The sequence below is a fragment of the Bufo gargarizans genome, chromosome 1 (genome assembly GCF_014858855.1).
Source record: "Bufo gargarizans isolate SCDJY-AF-19 chromosome 1, ASM1485885v1, whole genome shotgun sequence".
Taxonomy (NCBI): domain Eukaryota; kingdom Metazoa; phylum Chordata; class Amphibia; order Anura; family Bufonidae; genus Bufo; species Bufo gargarizans.
Window position 1 is genome coordinate 514,273,501 of NC_058080.1, and position 16,898 is coordinate 514,290,398.

Below are 16,898 nucleotides of genomic sequence, written 5' to 3' on the forward strand. Positions count from 1 at the left end.
AAGGTTATTTCATCTCCGTTTCAACAATACAGAGAGATTAAAGTAATCCGACTAAACAAAGAAAACTGAAGAAAAGTCTTTTCAAGATCTTCTGTAAATGTCATTCTACAAAAATGCCTATTCTAACTGAGGAAAAAGATAGGACACCCTTGCCCCTAATAGCGAGTGTTACCTCCTTTGGCTGAAATAACTGCAGTGAGACGGTTCTTGTAGCCATCTACCAGTCTTCGACATCGGTCTGAGGAAATTTTACCCCACTCCTCAATGCAGAACTTTTTCAGCTGTGAGATGTTTGAGGGGTTTCTTGCACGTACAGCCCTTTTCAAGTCACCCCACAGCATCTCAATGGGATTCAAATCTGGACTTTGACTTGGCCATTCCAGGACTCTCCATTTCTTCTTTTTCAGCCAATCTTTGGTTGATTTACTAGTATGTTTTGGGTCATTGTCATGTTGCATGGTCCAGTTCCGCTTCAGCTTTAATTTTCTAACTGATGGTCTCACATGTTCTTCAAGCACCTTCTGATACACAGTAGAATTCATCGTGGATTCTATGATGGTGAGCTGACCAGGTCCTGCTGCAGCAAAGCAGCCCCAAACCATGACACTTCCACCTCCATGCTTCACAGTTGGTATGAGGTTCTTTTCTTGGAATGCTGTGTTTGGTTTACGCCAAACATGTCCTCTGCTGTTGTGTCCAAATAATTCAATTTTGGACTCATCTGTCCAAAGAACATTATTCCAGAAGTCCTGGTCTTTGTCAACTTTATCTCTGGCAAATGTCAGTCTGGCCTCGATGTTTCTCTTGGAAAGCAAAGGTTTCCTCCTTGCACACCTCCCATGCAAGTTAAACTTGTACAGTCTCTTTCTGATTGTAGAGGCATGTACTTCTACATCAACAGTAGCCAGAGCCTGCTGTAGTTCTCGAGATGACACTTTAGGGTTTTTGGAGACCTCTTTTAGCATCTTGCGGTCTGCTCTTGGGGTGAACTTGCTGGGGCGACCAGTCCTGGGCATGTTGGCAGTTGTTTTGAAAGCCCTCCACTTGTAGACTATCTTCCGGACAGTGGAATGGCTGATTTCAAAATCTTTTGAGATCTTTTTAAATCCCTTCCCAGACTCATAGGCTGCTACAATCTTTTTTCTGAAGTCCTCTGACAGCACTTTTGCTCTCACCATGGTGCTCACTCTCACTTCAACAGTCAGGAGCACACCAAACTAAATGTCTGAGGTTTAAATAGGGCAAGCCTCATTCAACATGCAGAGTAACGATCTACTAATTATGTGCACCTGGTGTGATATACCTGTGTGAGATCTGAGCCAATTTAAGAGGGAATACATGTGAGGGTGTCCTATCTTTTTCCTCAGTTAGAATAGGCATTTTTGTAGAATGACATTTACAGAAGATCTTGAAAAGACTTTTCTTCAGTTTTCTTTGTTTAGTTGGATTACTTTAATCTCTCTGTATTGTTGAAACGGAGATGAAATAACCTTTTATTAAAAATGTTACAAAAAACCACATGCTTTCAAAGGGTGTCCTCATTTTTTCACATGACTGTATATATATATATATATACACACAATGCTGCCCATAATTATTCATACCCCTGGCAAATTTTGACTTAAAGTTACTTTTATTCAACCAGCAAGTAATTTTTTTGATGGGAAATTACATAGGTGTCTCCCAAAAGATAATAAAACGATGTACAAGAGGCATTATTGTGGGGAAAAAAAAACAATTTCTCAGCTTTTATTTACATTTGAGCAAAAAATACAAGATGTTCCGCACTGTGGAAAATCTCAGAGGGCGTGGTCAGAAGCCAAAAGTTACACCAGTGCTGGCCAGGAGGATAGTTAGAGAGGTGAAAAAGAATCCAAGGCCATCCTGGTGAATCTGGGCTCTGCTGGTGGCAATGTCTCAAGGCAGACAATCCAACGGACACTGCACACTGCTGGGTTCCACGGATGCAGACCAGGCACACACAAGCTTGCTTGGCCTTTGCAAAAGCTGATCTGGACAACAAAGAAGAGTTCTGGTCTTCTGTGTTATGGTCAGATGATTTTTTTAAAATTGTTTGGTCACAATGATGTTTCCTTCATTTGGCGTAAAAAACACCATCCCCACTGTCAAACATGGTGGCGGGAACCTAATGCTTTGGGGATGTTTTTTAGCCAATGGACCAGGGAACCTAATCACAGTAAACGGCACCATGAAAAAAGAGCAATACATGAGGATTCTCAATGACAACATCAGGCAGTCTGCAGAGAAACTTGGCCTTGGGCACCAGTGGACATTGCAGCATGACAATGACCCAAAACCCACAGCAAAAGTGGTGAAGAAATGGTTAGCAGACAACAACATTAACGTTTTGGAGTGGCCCAGCCAGAGTCCAGACTTCAATCCAATTGAGAATCTGTGGAGGGAGCTAAAGATCAGGGTGATGGCAAGAAAACCCTCCAACCTGAAAGATTTGGAGCTCATTGCTAAAGATGAATGGGCAAAAATACCTGTGGAGACATGCTAAAAGCTGGTCTGCAATTATTGGAAGCATTTGATTGCTGTAATAGCCAATAAAGGCTTTTCTATTGATTATTGAGAAGGGTATGAATAATTATGGACTGGACACCTTTTGCTTAAATGTAAATAAAAGCTGAGAAATGTTTTTTTCCCACAATAATGCCTCTTGTACATCGTCTTATTATCTTTTGGGAGACACCTGTCATTTCCCGTCAAAAAATTACTTTAAAAGTAACTTTAAGTCAAAATTTGCCAGGGGTATGAATAATTGAGGGCAGCACTGTGTATATACATATATGTAGGGATATGTATATAGAGATACACATATAGGTCAATAGATAAGTGGAGGAGTGTGTTGGTGTGAATGCAAAAAAATATAATATATATATATATATATATAATCAAAAAAAGATGGGCGGCACTCCGATGAAAAGAGCAAAGGAACTTTAATCACCCACGGTGGTGCAACGTTTCGGTTCCACACTAGAACCTTTTTCAAGCCTAGGTTCTAGTGTGGAACCGAAACGTTGCACCACCGTGGGTGATTAAAGTTCCTTTGCTCTTTTCATCGGAGTGCCGCCCATCTTTTTTTGATTATCTATTGGGGTAAGAAACCTATTCCCCTGGAGACGTGCACCCTTACCATAACGGTTTTTGCATCAGTGCCGCCATTTTTTCTTGAGATATATATATATATATATATATAATAATCCTTTATATATGATGATAAGACTCCCGGGCTTTCGGTCCAGAAAGACACTGAGGAAGAGCCGAAAGAGGGTAAAATTTATACTTCCTGTCCCTACCTGGTTGGAGGCGGGTCATCTCATGGTATGCCGTCATGGAGGATTCATGAAAAGGGAATTACCAGTAAGTAATTAGTTTTTTGGCGGAACGCAAATACGGACATATGGAAACGGAATGCAATACCTTCAGTTTTTTTTGCGGACCCATTGAAATGTTTCGTATACGGTCCGCAAAAAAAGGACACGAAAAGAAAATACGTTCGCGTGCATGAGCCCTTATACTGATGACCTATCCTCTCGATAGATTATCAGTATCTGATCACTCCCGGCACTCCCACCATTCAGCTAGTTGAAGAGAAGGCGCAGGCCTGCCTAGGGTGTTTGGCACCCGGGTTGGGTCCTTTCTCTGCCCCTCCCAAATACTTTTTATAAAATGCCCCCCCCCCCCTCACAGTAGTATTGCCCTCATTGTACAACCTTTACAGTAGTTTTGTACAGATGTGTGCCCACTCACAGTAGTTATGCCCACATTGTGCTCAGAGTAGTTATGCCCTCTCTTGCCCTTTTCACAGTTGTAATGCCCTCTTTGTGCCCCCTTCACAGTAATAATACCCATTGTGTCCCCTTTACAGTAATAATGCCCACTGTGCTAGTAATGCCCTCTGTGTCCCCTCCATAGTAGAAATCCTCATTGTTCCCCCTTCACAGTAATAATGCCCATTGTGCCCCCTTTAAAGTAATAATGCTCACTGTGCCCTCTTCGCAGTAATAATGCCCATGGTGCCCCCTTCACAGTAATAATGCCCATTGTGCCCCCTTCACATTAGCAATGCCCTCTGTGCCCCCTTCATAGTAGTAATGCCCTCTGTGCCCCCAGCTGTTTGAAGAGAGGGCAGCGCTCATATGAGAGCAGCTTTCTCTGTTCTTTTCACTTGCTCGTCGTAGCATTTGCAGTGATGAGCAGGTAAACAGAGCAGAGAAGGCAGCACTCATGGAAAAAAAAAAAAGCGGACAACCCCTTTAAAGACATACTTGAAAAACATTACATACAACGCTACAGAACATACAGGGTCATACAGCGCCACATATGTACCTCTTACCTCCAGTGACTTCTCTTCTCTGATGTAGATATTCTCTTTCCTCTTCTCCTGTTAGACCAGACCACCAGCCGCGCAGGGGTGTTGCTAGTGTCTCAAAAGATCCGGGGCCCAAGCCCCAATGAATATGGCCCAGTTCTCTAAGTCGCCACCCCCCTACCCCCACACACTGCATTTTGCTGTACTTGCTTTACAGCAGCACATACCTGTCGCATCTAGAGCCTCCCAGGTGATGTCTCCTTCAATGTATATCTTCTCTGTCATCATCTCCATTTGGTCCGGACAACTTCTTTCAATCGCGCCTCGTCTCTGCAGAGTGTGACACACAGACATCTTAGATTCCTCACTTTTCTATCATCATCCCCCAACCTGAAGCCCCCACAGTGTTATCCTTCTGCTCAATGTGCTCCCCAATACCCCCAAATTCTATCCTGAAGAAATATGATTGCCCCCCATAGTAATAGTGCTCCTCCAAGTCACACCAATAGTGATTCCTTTCCAGAATGCCCCTATTAGTAATACTGCCCCCTACTGTGCCCCCAACAGTGATAATGCTTGCTAAGATTGCCCCTATTAGTAGAAGAGCTCTCCAGTATTAATAATGCCCTCACAGAGCCCCCAGTAGAAATAAGGCCCCCTATTGTTCCCCCAGTGGTAATAAAGCTATCTACTGACCCCTCAGTAGTAATAAGGCCCCCATAGTGCTCTTAGTAAAAATAAGGAGGATCTATAAGTCCCTCCTATAGAGCCCCCAGTAGTAATAAGAATGTCTATAATGTCCCCTGGATTTGCAGTACCTCCTGTAGTTACATATATTCCTCTCTCCACCATACAGTCCAATATAAATAACATAACACCATCTCTCCTGCCCTCTCCAAAATACAGCCCTATGTATAGAACATAACTACCCTCCCTTCAGCCCCTCCAACATACAGTCCCATGTAAATAACACTATTTCCCTCCCTCCGCCATAGAGTCCCATGTAAATAACATCACATCATCTCCCCAGCCCCCTGGGATTTATAGTCCCATGTAAATAACATCCCTCTCTATCTACAGCCCCCTCCAAAATACAGCCCCATGTAAATAACATCACCTCCTTCCCAGCCGCCTTCAACATAAAGTCCCAAGTAAATGTCACCCCCTCCCCAGCCGCCTCCAACATGAAATCCCATGTAAACATCACCCCCTCAACATTTAGTTCCATGTAAATAACATCATTCCCCTCCACCAGCCACCTTCAACATACAGTCCCATGTAAATAACATCGCCTCCTCAACATTCAGTCCCATATAAATAACCACTCCCTCCCTCAGACCCCTGTAACATTCAGTCCCATGTAAATAAGGTCACTCCCACAGCCGCCATCAACATACAGTCCCAGTTAAATAACCACAACTCCCAGCATTGCATTGCCTCTCCCTTCACTAACCTCTCCTCCTGTAGCAGACATTACCACAGCTTCTTCCCCCAAGACTTCTCCTCTTCACTGCCGTCCTCCCCTGCACTGGTCACATGATGGTGACATCATGGCAGGTCCTTCTCAACTACTACCTGTTTTACTGGTCACATGACCTGTGATGTCACTACAGGTCCTTCAGTTCTTCCACTGCATTAGATTCAATTGTATTGCCGTCCTGAGGACGGCAATACAGTTGTATCTAGCTGGCAGGCAGGACATTTGGGGCCTGAGACAAAACATCAGAGGCCCAGGCCCCGAATGTTTTGACCTAGCAACGCCCCTGCAGCCGTGCCTCGTCTCTGCAGAGTTTAACAAACATAGATCTTATTTTTTTACTTTTTCATCATTCTCCCACCTTCTCAACACCACATTCTGCCACCCCCAATACTGTGTCCACTGTGCTCCCCAATACTTCCCTGCAGAAACAGTCCCCCTGAAAATACTGGTACCACACAGATAGTGCGTCAGTACAAAAACATCCCTTTATATTGTGCGCTAATACAAAAAAATCCCCTCTTTCTTTCAGATCAGACCCCCATATAAAACCCTAAATGAGATCCCCCATCTCAGACCAAACCCCCTTTAGACCTCTATGTCAGACCCCATATAAGACCCCAGTTTTAAACCTCAGATCAGACCCCCATTAGACCTCCATGTAAGACCCCCAACCCAATATCAGACCCCCATATAAGACCCCCATTAGACCTCCAGACCCACATATCAGACCTCAGACCAGACCCCCATATATCAGACCTCCAGACTGCCATTAGACCTCCAGACTCCTACTAGACCTCCAGAACCCCATTAGACCTCCATACCCCCATTAGACATCTATGTAAGACCCTGACCCAATATCAGACCTCCGATAAGACCCCCATAAGACCTCCAGACTCACATATCAGACCTCAGACCAGACCCCTATATCAGACCTCCAGACCCCCATTAGACCTCCATACTCCAATATCTGACCCCATTAGACCTCCAGACCCCCAATCAGACCCCCATTAAACCTCTAGACCCCCCCAGTCAGACCTCCAGACCCCCAATCACACCCCCATTAGATCTCCAGACCCCCAATCAGACCTCCAGACCCCTAATCAGACCCCCCAGTCAGACCTCCAGACCCCCAATCTGACCCCCATTAGAACTCTAGACCCCCCAGTCAGACCTCCAGACCCCCAATCAGACCCCATTAGACCTCTATATCCCCCAGTCAGACCTCCAGACCCCCAATCAGACCCCATTAGACCTCCAGAACCCCAATCAGACCTCCAGGCCCCCATTAGACCTCTAGACCCCAGTCAGACCTCCAGACCCCCAATCAGACCCCCATTAGGCCTACAGACCCCAATCAGACCTCTAGACCCCAAAATCAGACCTCTAGACCCCCCATTAGACCACTCCAGACCCCCAGTCAGACCTCCAGACCCCCCCAGTCAGACCTCCTGACCCCCCCAGTCAGACCTCCAGACCCCCCCAGTCAGACCTCCAGACCCCCCATAGACCGCTCCAGACCCCCATTAGACCTCTCCAGACCCCCATTAGACCTCTCCAGGCCCCCCATTAAACCTCCATATCAGACCTCAGATAAGACTGTAAAATAGTAAAATCACTTACCTCTCCTGTCGCCACTCTACCTGTCCTGGCTGTCTTCTCTCCTCCTGTGGCGTCAGGTCAGAGTGCGCTCTGTACATCCTGACACTGCAGGCAGCCAGGACACGGCAGCCAGGACACAGCAGCGTGGACCCTGAGAAGAGCGAGCAGTAGGAGGGGTACTGGACAGTGCTCACGGCGCTTCACTCCCCCTCCTCCTGCAGAAGCGCCCCTCCATTATGGAAGCGCTCACTAGTATTCCCTTTATAAGAAGCACTGCATCTTATAGAGGGAAAAGCAATGAGCGCTTCCATCTGTATTGATGGAAGCGCTCATTACTTCTGTTCTGGCACTCCCTTGAGAGCGCTGAGAGCCGGCACCCCCCCCCCCCTTTTCCGGGCACGCCACTGATGCCACGGCAGCGCTGCCTTCTCTTCATTGTTTACCTGCTTGCCGTCACAACAGCTGCGGTGAGCAGGTGCAATATCAAGGAGCCGTCCCAGTCGGGCAGCTCTGTAGTATACACTTGAATAGGTACACCCAGGGCAACAACTGTAAAGCACAATCCTTCTCTAGAATAGTACACAAAATAGGATGAGTTCAAATGTTTTATTACTAATAACTCATGTTTAACAACATAGTATGTACAGATATATGTATTTAAGCATTAGATAGAGTCACAGATTAAAAGTTTAAAGACCATGTCCACCTTCACAACGATATGTATTTTATGGCTTAATGAGGCAAATTTGCAATTGGCTGGTTTACCAGGGATTGGACCCCAACAATCAGATTCTTATGCCCTGTCGTGTGGATAGAGGATGCATCTGTATTGTGAGAAACCCCTTTGATTAAAACTTTGGGGGAGATTTATCAAATTGGGGTAAAGTAGAACTGGCTTAGTTGCCCATAGCAACCAATCAGATATCACCTTTAATTTTTCAAAGGAGCGAAAGGTGAAATCTGATTGGTTGCTATGGGCAACTAAGCCAGTTCTACTTTACACTAGTTTGATAAATCTCCCTGTTTGTTTCTACTGCTCCTATGCAAACAATGGCTACAACCTATCATTAGTTACACAGGGTAAACTTGGACAAGTTAAAAGTACGGCTGCACGGCGACATGTGACGCAGAAAAGTCAGGCAACACAAAATGATGTGCGACTTGTCTGCAGCTTGCTGTTGCACAGCTATTTTAGAACTGGCACTTGGCTGTGGAAATACAACCAAGCCAGATGTGGGTTGCATGTTACACCCAACTTTCATTAAATCAATGGGGGAAACATTACGTGGGACTTACGACGTACAACACAAAATCAGACGTCTGAATTTCAAGCGATTTTTGCAGTTGCAGCATGTTGCTTGTTGCATTATTACACCATTGACAAGCATTAGCTAAAATATGGCATGACACGTCACCATGTAGCCTTACGCTACAATGTGGTAGATTTATCACGGTGGCTCAAGTTGTATGGTAATCTGACATATGTTTAGACTGCATATCCATGTTTACACTATCTATTGGTTGGCCTAGTTAGTGGCGGGTATTCCAGTTTAGGCTCTGAACCCTTTGCAATAAAGTCCCGCACCCCGCTGCTAAGCCCCACCCCCTTTTCAAGTAGGGTTGAAAGAAATTGTGCCAAATTGCTCAACTTTTATACATAGATTCAAGGCACAGTCACGTTAGTAAATCTGGGTCAATGTGTCTCCATGGTAACAGACAACAAACAAACCCCGTATTGTCTCAACCTGCAGTCATGTTTCTTGCATTTTTCCCCTACTAACGTATGTTTGGTAGGGTTGCAAGATGTAAAGGACAGATAGAAGGGAGGCCTGGGCTACGCTGCTACATTTTTTTACCGCTACTTTACAGGATCCTTTTGTTGTCTGTTACCATGGACACTCATAGATCTGTATACGAGCTGTAGAAACAAAACGGTAGGAAATTTGTGTTGCAGCCTACTATACAGTTGATTCATTTCTCATTTCAGATGCACTGGGACAATAAAAAAAAATTGTTTTGAAGGTGGATATAGCACTTAAAAAGTTGTCCGGTATTCTGATATTGATTTGCTATTCTCAGGAAAGGCCATCAATTTCAGATTGGCGGGGGTCCCACACCCTGCACACCCTCCAGTCATCTGTTTAGTTGTAGCTGCAGCGTTGCTTCCATTCACTTGCGCAGCAGTTATCAGCTCCGTCTACTACACAATAGACTTGAGCTTTGTAGTTCTGGTACCATAACTACAACTAAACAACTGATTGGCAGGGGTTTGAGGTGTCAGATGCCCACCAATTTGATATTTAAATACCAAAATCCTAGACCTGTGACGGCTAACCTCCGGCACTCCAGCTGTGGTAAAACTACGACTCCCAAGATGTACACTGGCATAGAAATGAATGGAGCATGCTGGGAGTTGTAGTTTCACCACAGCTGGAGTGCCGGAGGTTAGCCATCACTGTCCTAGAAAACCCCTTTAAAGTCATCCATTACTTTGTAGCACCAAAAATTGTAAGCCTTCCTTAAAAAGCTTAGTTACCCTTATCCATCCTGTGGGATCACCATCTGATAATGAATGCCGCCCAATGTGTTTTGTTTTATATAAATACATTATTTATCACCTGTAGAAAAGTATACGCAAAAATATAAATACATTTATTATATCTAGTTTTAGGTTCTAACGAGGCCTACAGAAGGGAACTACACTCATAATCTCTAAGGCCAGGTTCACATCACCGTTATTTTTCCGTTCTGATCCATCAGAAGAACAGAAAAATAAAGAAAAAAAACATGCAGTATGCAGGACTTTTTTCCGTTTAAAATAACAGATCTGTAACGGAAATGGCTCAAATGGATGCCAAATGTGCATAACTGATGCTCAGAAACCTTTTTTTCCCCTTAATTTTCTGTTCTTCTGACAGATCAGAAGAGCTGAAAAATAACGATGATGTGAACTAATTCTGTTCAATTCTATCTATAAAACTACCAACTCCTGCGCGCTTCATGCACAGATATGCACGTATTCCATGCAGAGCCCTATGATTTTAAAATTTGATGGGGCTAATATGTTGGTAGACCTATTGCAGTTCAAGGTTCCATGTTGGATTTTCTCACGCAATAGAATTTCTCGTTTGAGTTTTAAAGTCCGGGTCTCCTCTTCTGCCATCCAAGATGGCCGCACCACTTTTCAGACTGCCCTTTGCATTCTGTGCATTTTGTAGCCCAAGATGCTTCCTCCTGCCCTTGGATTTGCCAGCACTGCTGACATGAACTGTTCTGGACAATCGAAGAGCAGGGCTGGACAAGTAGGACATGTCTTGGGCTACAGATTCGCAGTGTATAGCAGATAGTCTGAGAAGCTGTGTGGCCTGAGAATTAGTGGATCTGCCACTAAAAGAGGTTACCATGTAAATGATCTGTCCATTGCCCAGTTAATGTGTTCATTTTTTGCCCCCTTAACCGGAGGGCTGCTTTAATATACTGTGTGCGTGTATATGTGTATGTATATATACAGGTATATACTGTATAAAGAATTTACTGTGTAAGGCAGAACATTTCATTAAAAACAGCATTGCCTTCTTAAAAGATGAGGTTTAACATGCTGCAAACAGCTGCATCAAGTTGAAATAAATGGCTCAGGCTATACGGGGCCTATATACCAGTCTGCATAGCTGTTCACAGGGTCCAATTCAGAATTTACATGGATCTATTCCTTCATTCTAAACTGAAAAATAAACCCCACATCATATGGACGTGACTGTAAATTCACACCATAATCATACTGACTTGTTTGCATGGTGATGGTATAAGTCACAAATGGGCCCTGTATCTCCATAAGTCCATGACTTGGCATATGCCCAGGTTTGCTTGATGCTGGCCCTGTACATTAGTTTGAACAGTTAGGCTTAAATGGGTATTCCCACCTGGACATATGCACGGGATATAGAACTTTCATAAAAAGCTGAGTAAGTACATTTGGCTATTTTCAGATGTTCTATAGCAGTGAATGAGGAGAGCCACATTTGCAATGTTAAACTGCTGATATCACTATGTATGGGTCGGGAAGAGGAGGACAAACATACTTTTTGCAGGACTTTTATTATCAGGAGCAGTGTGACTATGAACTTTTGTTCTACCTGGCATTGCTCCTGCAAGTACAGAGGCAGAATAGCTTCACTGTCAACTGCTCTTCACAGCCCCTCCCCTCTGAGTGACAGATGTAGCGGTGTCCGTGATTGGATGCTACAGCTGTCACTCATTGTAGAGGGGAGGGGCAGTGTGGCAGATCAATGCAGAAAGCACTTCATAGTAAGGCTACATTCAGACAACTGTATGTTTTTTGCGGTCTGCAAATTGTGGATCCGCAAAACACAGATACTGGCCGTGTGCATTGCGCATTTTGCTGAGCGCACATGGCCAGCCCTATGATAGAAATGCATATTCTTGTCTTCGATTGTGGACAAGAATAGGACTTGCTCTATCTTTTTGGCGGGGCAGCGGAACAGAACTACGGATGTAGACAGCACACGGTGTGCTGTCCGCATCTTTTGCAGCCCTATTGAAATGAATAGGTCTGCACCCATTCCACAAAATTACCTAAAGCCCTGCCCCATGGACACTTACAGGATCAGAATCTGGCAGAATAAAAGTTCATATTCACACTCTCCATGCTGTCTGCCCTCCCTGGTCCCTAATACAAAACTGCTGACAGACTCTATGTTTTACACCGGTCTTTCAAACCTCTTGCACTGCCAGAGGATACGCCTAATTTATGACAATTTATGACTAATTTATGATAATCTCTCCCTATAAATTCAATAAAATGGATTAATAGAATTGAAAGAATAAGAAACTAACCATAGTATCTTACACCTCAAGCAGTATTTTTCATTTGCCTATTTATTTTCCAGAGTCTTTGAATATGAATCTGTAGATCAAATGAACTGTACACGTTTGAGTTGATATATAATATAAGCAAATAAGAGGCAATTCAGATCCATGCAAAGGGTTCTTATGCATGTGGAAAAACAGCTAAAGTATATAGAGATTAGGTCACCGTTGCCTAATATAATTGATTATGCATTGTAATTGCAGTGTGAGCCATAAATTAAACTTGGATGAACACCACTACTTTAACTCTCCACTTTACAGAGTCATTACCGTACATAAAAAACAAAAATATCTGTGTGGAGTCATCTTTGCCCTATTCCTGAAACATACCAGAAAAAATAACAAAAAGTTCATGACTGCGGTGTACAGTTAAGTGCTACAATTCATTGTCTGTGGATATAACACCTGCTTTCTGGGTTGCGTAGAGAACCGTCTGCATATTAGCTCAAGTTAGATTTCATTTTCATGTCTTTTACTACTAATATTTATTTTACACCCCACATTTTTCTGGGGTTGGCTCAGATTCTTTACTTTCACAAGGACAGGTGTTTTTTGTTCCGCACTCAGGCGGCACAGGATTTGCCTCTTCCACAGTTCCAGAACCTTCTTCTTTAATTGCTGGAACATTTTCCTTAGCTGGGGCCTCTGGAGATTCACCTGCTGGTTTAGGTTCCTCAGGAGGCTCTGGTGGAGCCTCATCCACTTTCTCACATGGAGATTCTTCTTGGGTTTTGACATTTTCTTCACTTTTGTTGTTAGTGGCTTCTTCTGTGTTTTCTTCATTAGATGTCTCTGTGGTTTCTTTGGGTTCGCCTGGGACTTTTTCATTTTCTTTGATGCTGGCACATTTGGTTGGAGATTTAAGGTTCAGTGCAGCATTAATGATATCAGATTGTAGTTGTTTGGTTGAGTCTACAACTTCTTCGGTTTTAGAATTTTGGCCTTTTTCGGGAATCTCATTAAAGGACTTTACTCCTCCGCTTGTGTCATTGTGGTTGACATACTCTTTGTGGGAGAATGAGGAAGGGTAATAGGCAGATGCTTTGCGTTTATGACTCATAATCACTGATGCACAAACTATAAATATGAGCAAGATGACTAAAGAACCCACCACGATAATGAGCAACATGTAATCTTTTAACAACTTAGTTACACTATCCATGAAATTGGTGGTTGTGCCATTCCCATTTTTGATGGAATTTTCTGTTGTTAGTTCACCCAAGTCCAGGTTTTGAGTAGGAGAAACTAAAGTTGTGACTTCTCCCTCTCCACTTCCATATTCAGACTCTGTGGTGTATCGAGCCAACGTTTTGGGACAAGTAACAGCAAGGACAATACATAGGGTCATAGGGAATCCCATGGTCATTTTGTGGTTCAGACTCTGTTAAGAAGAAGATCATTGAAAAATTAAAAAGCTAAAGTGATAGCAAAGATACATAATTTTATACCATAAAAAACACTATTATTGAATAGTTAAAAAAATAATATAAAACAGTTTTGCCTTTTTCTCTACTAAAAGCCAAGTGCAGTTTTGTAAGTGAAATAAACTATCACTTGTATATTGTCTTATTCTGTTGCATATGACTTCTGTTATCTGGACATATATAAAACATTTTGACAGCAATATATTGTATATGTGTCTTTAAAGCAGTTGTCAACAATATAACTTTTTGGAAAAAAAATGTAGACTGGTGGACGTGAGGTTGATAAGCGTTAAATCAAGATTACACAAAAAAATGTATTCTTGGAATTTATATAAGCTCAGACTTGTAGTTTTATTATTAAACTCTAGTCCTATAATGAACGGTAGGAGGGCTGGATAACCAAACTGCTAAGTTATAGACCATAAAATCAATCTACTGCCTGGCAAAGACACTTACAAATCCTCTGTGGAAAATGTTCCAACTGAAATACATTTCAGTAGAGGAGCAAGCCCAGAAATTGTAGCCCTGCTGCCTTTCAAATGCTTTGTGCCTACCACATCTGGGCTCCGTTTGCCCTTTTGTTGTAAAGTACTGTCCCCCGAGACTCCAGATCCTAGGCTCACCGGTTGGGAAGGAGAAAGCATTCCACATCTGGAGGAAGCAGCAGTATATGGGAGGTGTGTCTAACATTTTAGTGTAGCTTTCCGAAAACGAGCAGAGTATACAAGTCTGTTTTTGTCTTCCATTCACAGAACTTGGAATCAGTAGATTGTAATGTGTCTTTGGAGGAGTGATTAATCGCCATAATGTAAATGCTTCATTCCCTTCACCCCGTCAGCAAAAGCTAAAGGACAAGTTTACACATTTACGTTACACCTTATGATAGAGTCAAATAGAAGATTGAAAATAGCACAGAAGTCAATGAAAGTCACCCTAAAGCTGATGCACATGATCTCTAACACTTGACCGGCAAATATTTCACACCCAGTCAATTTGAATGCAAATATTAATGCGATCCAATAATTGCGTTTAGATTTTTGACTTAAACCGTGTAGTGTTATAATTCCACTAAGGCTTTGTTCACATTCCAATGTTTTCCATTTTGTATGGGATATGATGGTTTCGAAAGCAAGAATAGAATAGTATTCCTATCAAAAACACCAGGACCAGTGGAAGCTCAAGAGATATCTCTATGCCATAAGTCAATGGGAACCGTTTGAGAATGGATCTTACCAGTAAGAGTGTAAACCATAGCTCTAGTGTGAACAGAGCCTAAGACACAGACACAACTTTTCATTTCATAAACCAACTAAATAGTAAGAAAAAACATTCAGGAAGCACAGTACAATGCTAATAACATGTCAGGTTGTATATAGTATAAAGAAATGGTTCTCCTATAGCTACATAGTCATACTTTGTGTGTAAAAGACTTTTCTGAAATCCAGCATTTATTGGTTAAGTGCACAGTAAAATAAGTTCACTTACCAAAGGCATTTGAATTCCAGATAATATTTTTTTTTAAATTGCCTGTAAGGCACATGCTAGCTGTGTCTTAAGACGCGTACTTAAGAATTAGGCTGTATATATACAGACATATGCCGTCCCCTATAGCTGTGTGATGTGTTACCGTCTTGAAGTCAGAGAGGAAAGCGCTTGATAACTTACTGTATGTCTCAGTCTTGTAAGCAGGCTCTGCTGCTGCGATAGCCAGTCTCCCAACTCCTTCTCATGCAGACTGTTTTCATTAAGGGAAAGAAAAGGGGGATGTAAGCTCAGCCCTTCAAATATAAAATCCCTCCTGCCTTTTCTGTGCATCCTTCTGGATCCAGAGGCGGAGACTTTTAACCCCCTTTGCTATGAAGTGGGGAAATAGAACTCATTTACTATGTCTTTCCTTTGGCCCGAGAATATTTAGCGCTTGGTTTAGGGTTTCTTTATATTAACCAATTACCTCTGCAAAGCATTCTCTGGAGGAGCTTTAAATATCTTATATTGCCAGGTCTGTGGGTTGATATGTGATATCATATTGAATACAGCACGAAAGAAAAGTTTGACAATGCGCAGTCACAGTCTCAGCCAGTAATTGAATAAAATGACTGCTTTATTCAAAATGACATGCAACGAGAGGGCACAGACAAGAAGCAGAGCATTATATCAGTGTCAATGTACAAGAAGCAAATCTAGACATGTACAATGATACACCATGCTTTACAATTTACTGCTAAACAGATGACATGGCTGGAGTCCACTCCAAAAAAAAGACCAGAATACCGCTACATACATTTGCACTTGCAAAGCTGTATGGAGCATTGGTATAGTTTCAAGTGTCCATAGACAACTGGAATTAAAACCACCCAACAAAAGCAAAGTCCTTAGGCTGTACTGACACCCAGGTATTTTCTCTCAATCTTCCTTTGCACTGTTATTTCCATTTAAAGGTGGTACAGCTGGCACATATAGTAAATTTACCCCTGAGCGGTATATGTACATCCTATAAATTCATACCCGCAGTGCGCAACCTGCGGCCCACAATGCCATTCTGTGCAGCCCCCAACCATCTGGTCACAGTCATGCTAGACTTACATGTATTTTACATGTCAGAGAGGAGTGACACATAGCGTGGGAGCAGGCACAGGTAAAAAAGAATGGTTTATTGTGTGGTCTTCTCTGGGACATGTATATATATCAGCAGAATGGGAGTCTTCTGATCCCTGGGTGGCCCTCCAGAAAGAAGTACAGGGTGGGCCATTTATATGGATACACCTTAATAAAAATGGGAATGGTTGGTGATATTAACTTCCTGTTTGTGGCACATTAGTATATGTGAGGGGGGGGGGAACTTTTCAAGATGGGTGGTGACCATGGCGGCCATTTTGAAGTCGGCCATTTTGAATCCAACTTTTGTTTTTTCAATAGGAAGAGGGTCATGTGACACATCAAACTTATTGGGAATTTCACAAGATAAACATGGTGTGCTTGGTTTTAACGTAACTTTATTATTTCATGAGTTATTTACAGGTTTCTGAACACTTATAAAATGGATTGTCAATGCAACCCTCTTCTCCCACTCTTTACACACTGATAGCAACACCGCAGGAGAAATGCTAGCACAGGCTTCCAGTATCCGTAGTTTCAGGTGCTGCCCATCTCGTATCTTCACAGCATAGAC

General features: G+C 42.8%; 1 protein-coding gene across 2 annotated transcripts; it reads right to left on the reverse strand.

Moving 5' to 3' along the window:
- Nucleotides 1-8,005: 8,005 nt before the first annotated feature.
- On the reverse strand, nt 8,006-15,467 carry TMEM119 (transmembrane protein 119). Of its 2 annotated transcripts, none has more exons than XM_044275336.1 (2): nt 15,395-15,467; nt 8,006-13,686 (listed from the first exon to the last, which is right to left on the reverse strand). In XM_044275336.1, the coding sequence occupies exon 2, from the start codon at nt 13,669-13,671 to the stop codon at nt 12,796-12,798; it is 876 nt and encodes a 291-aa protein (XP_044131271.1). In that variant the 5' UTR covers nt 13,672-13,686; nt 15,395-15,467; the 3' UTR covers nt 8,006-12,795. The 2 variants fall into 2 exon arrangements, with proteins under 2 accessions (XP_044131271.1, XP_044131270.1); XM_044275335.1 differs by lacking the exon at nt 15,395-15,467 and adding an exon at nt 14,284-14,539.
- Between the last annotated feature and the right edge of the window lie 1,431 nt (nt 15,468-16,898).

Coding starts and splice junctions, on each gene's coding strand:
- TMEM119 (XM_044275335.1), bottom strand. CDS start 14,373: ATGCTTTCTCCTTCCCAACCGGTGAGCCTAGGATCTGGAGTCTCGGGG. Junction 13,687..14,283: donor GCAAACGGAGCCCAGATGTG/GTAGGCACAAAG, acceptor TCTTCTTAACAG/AGTCTGAACCACAAAATGAC.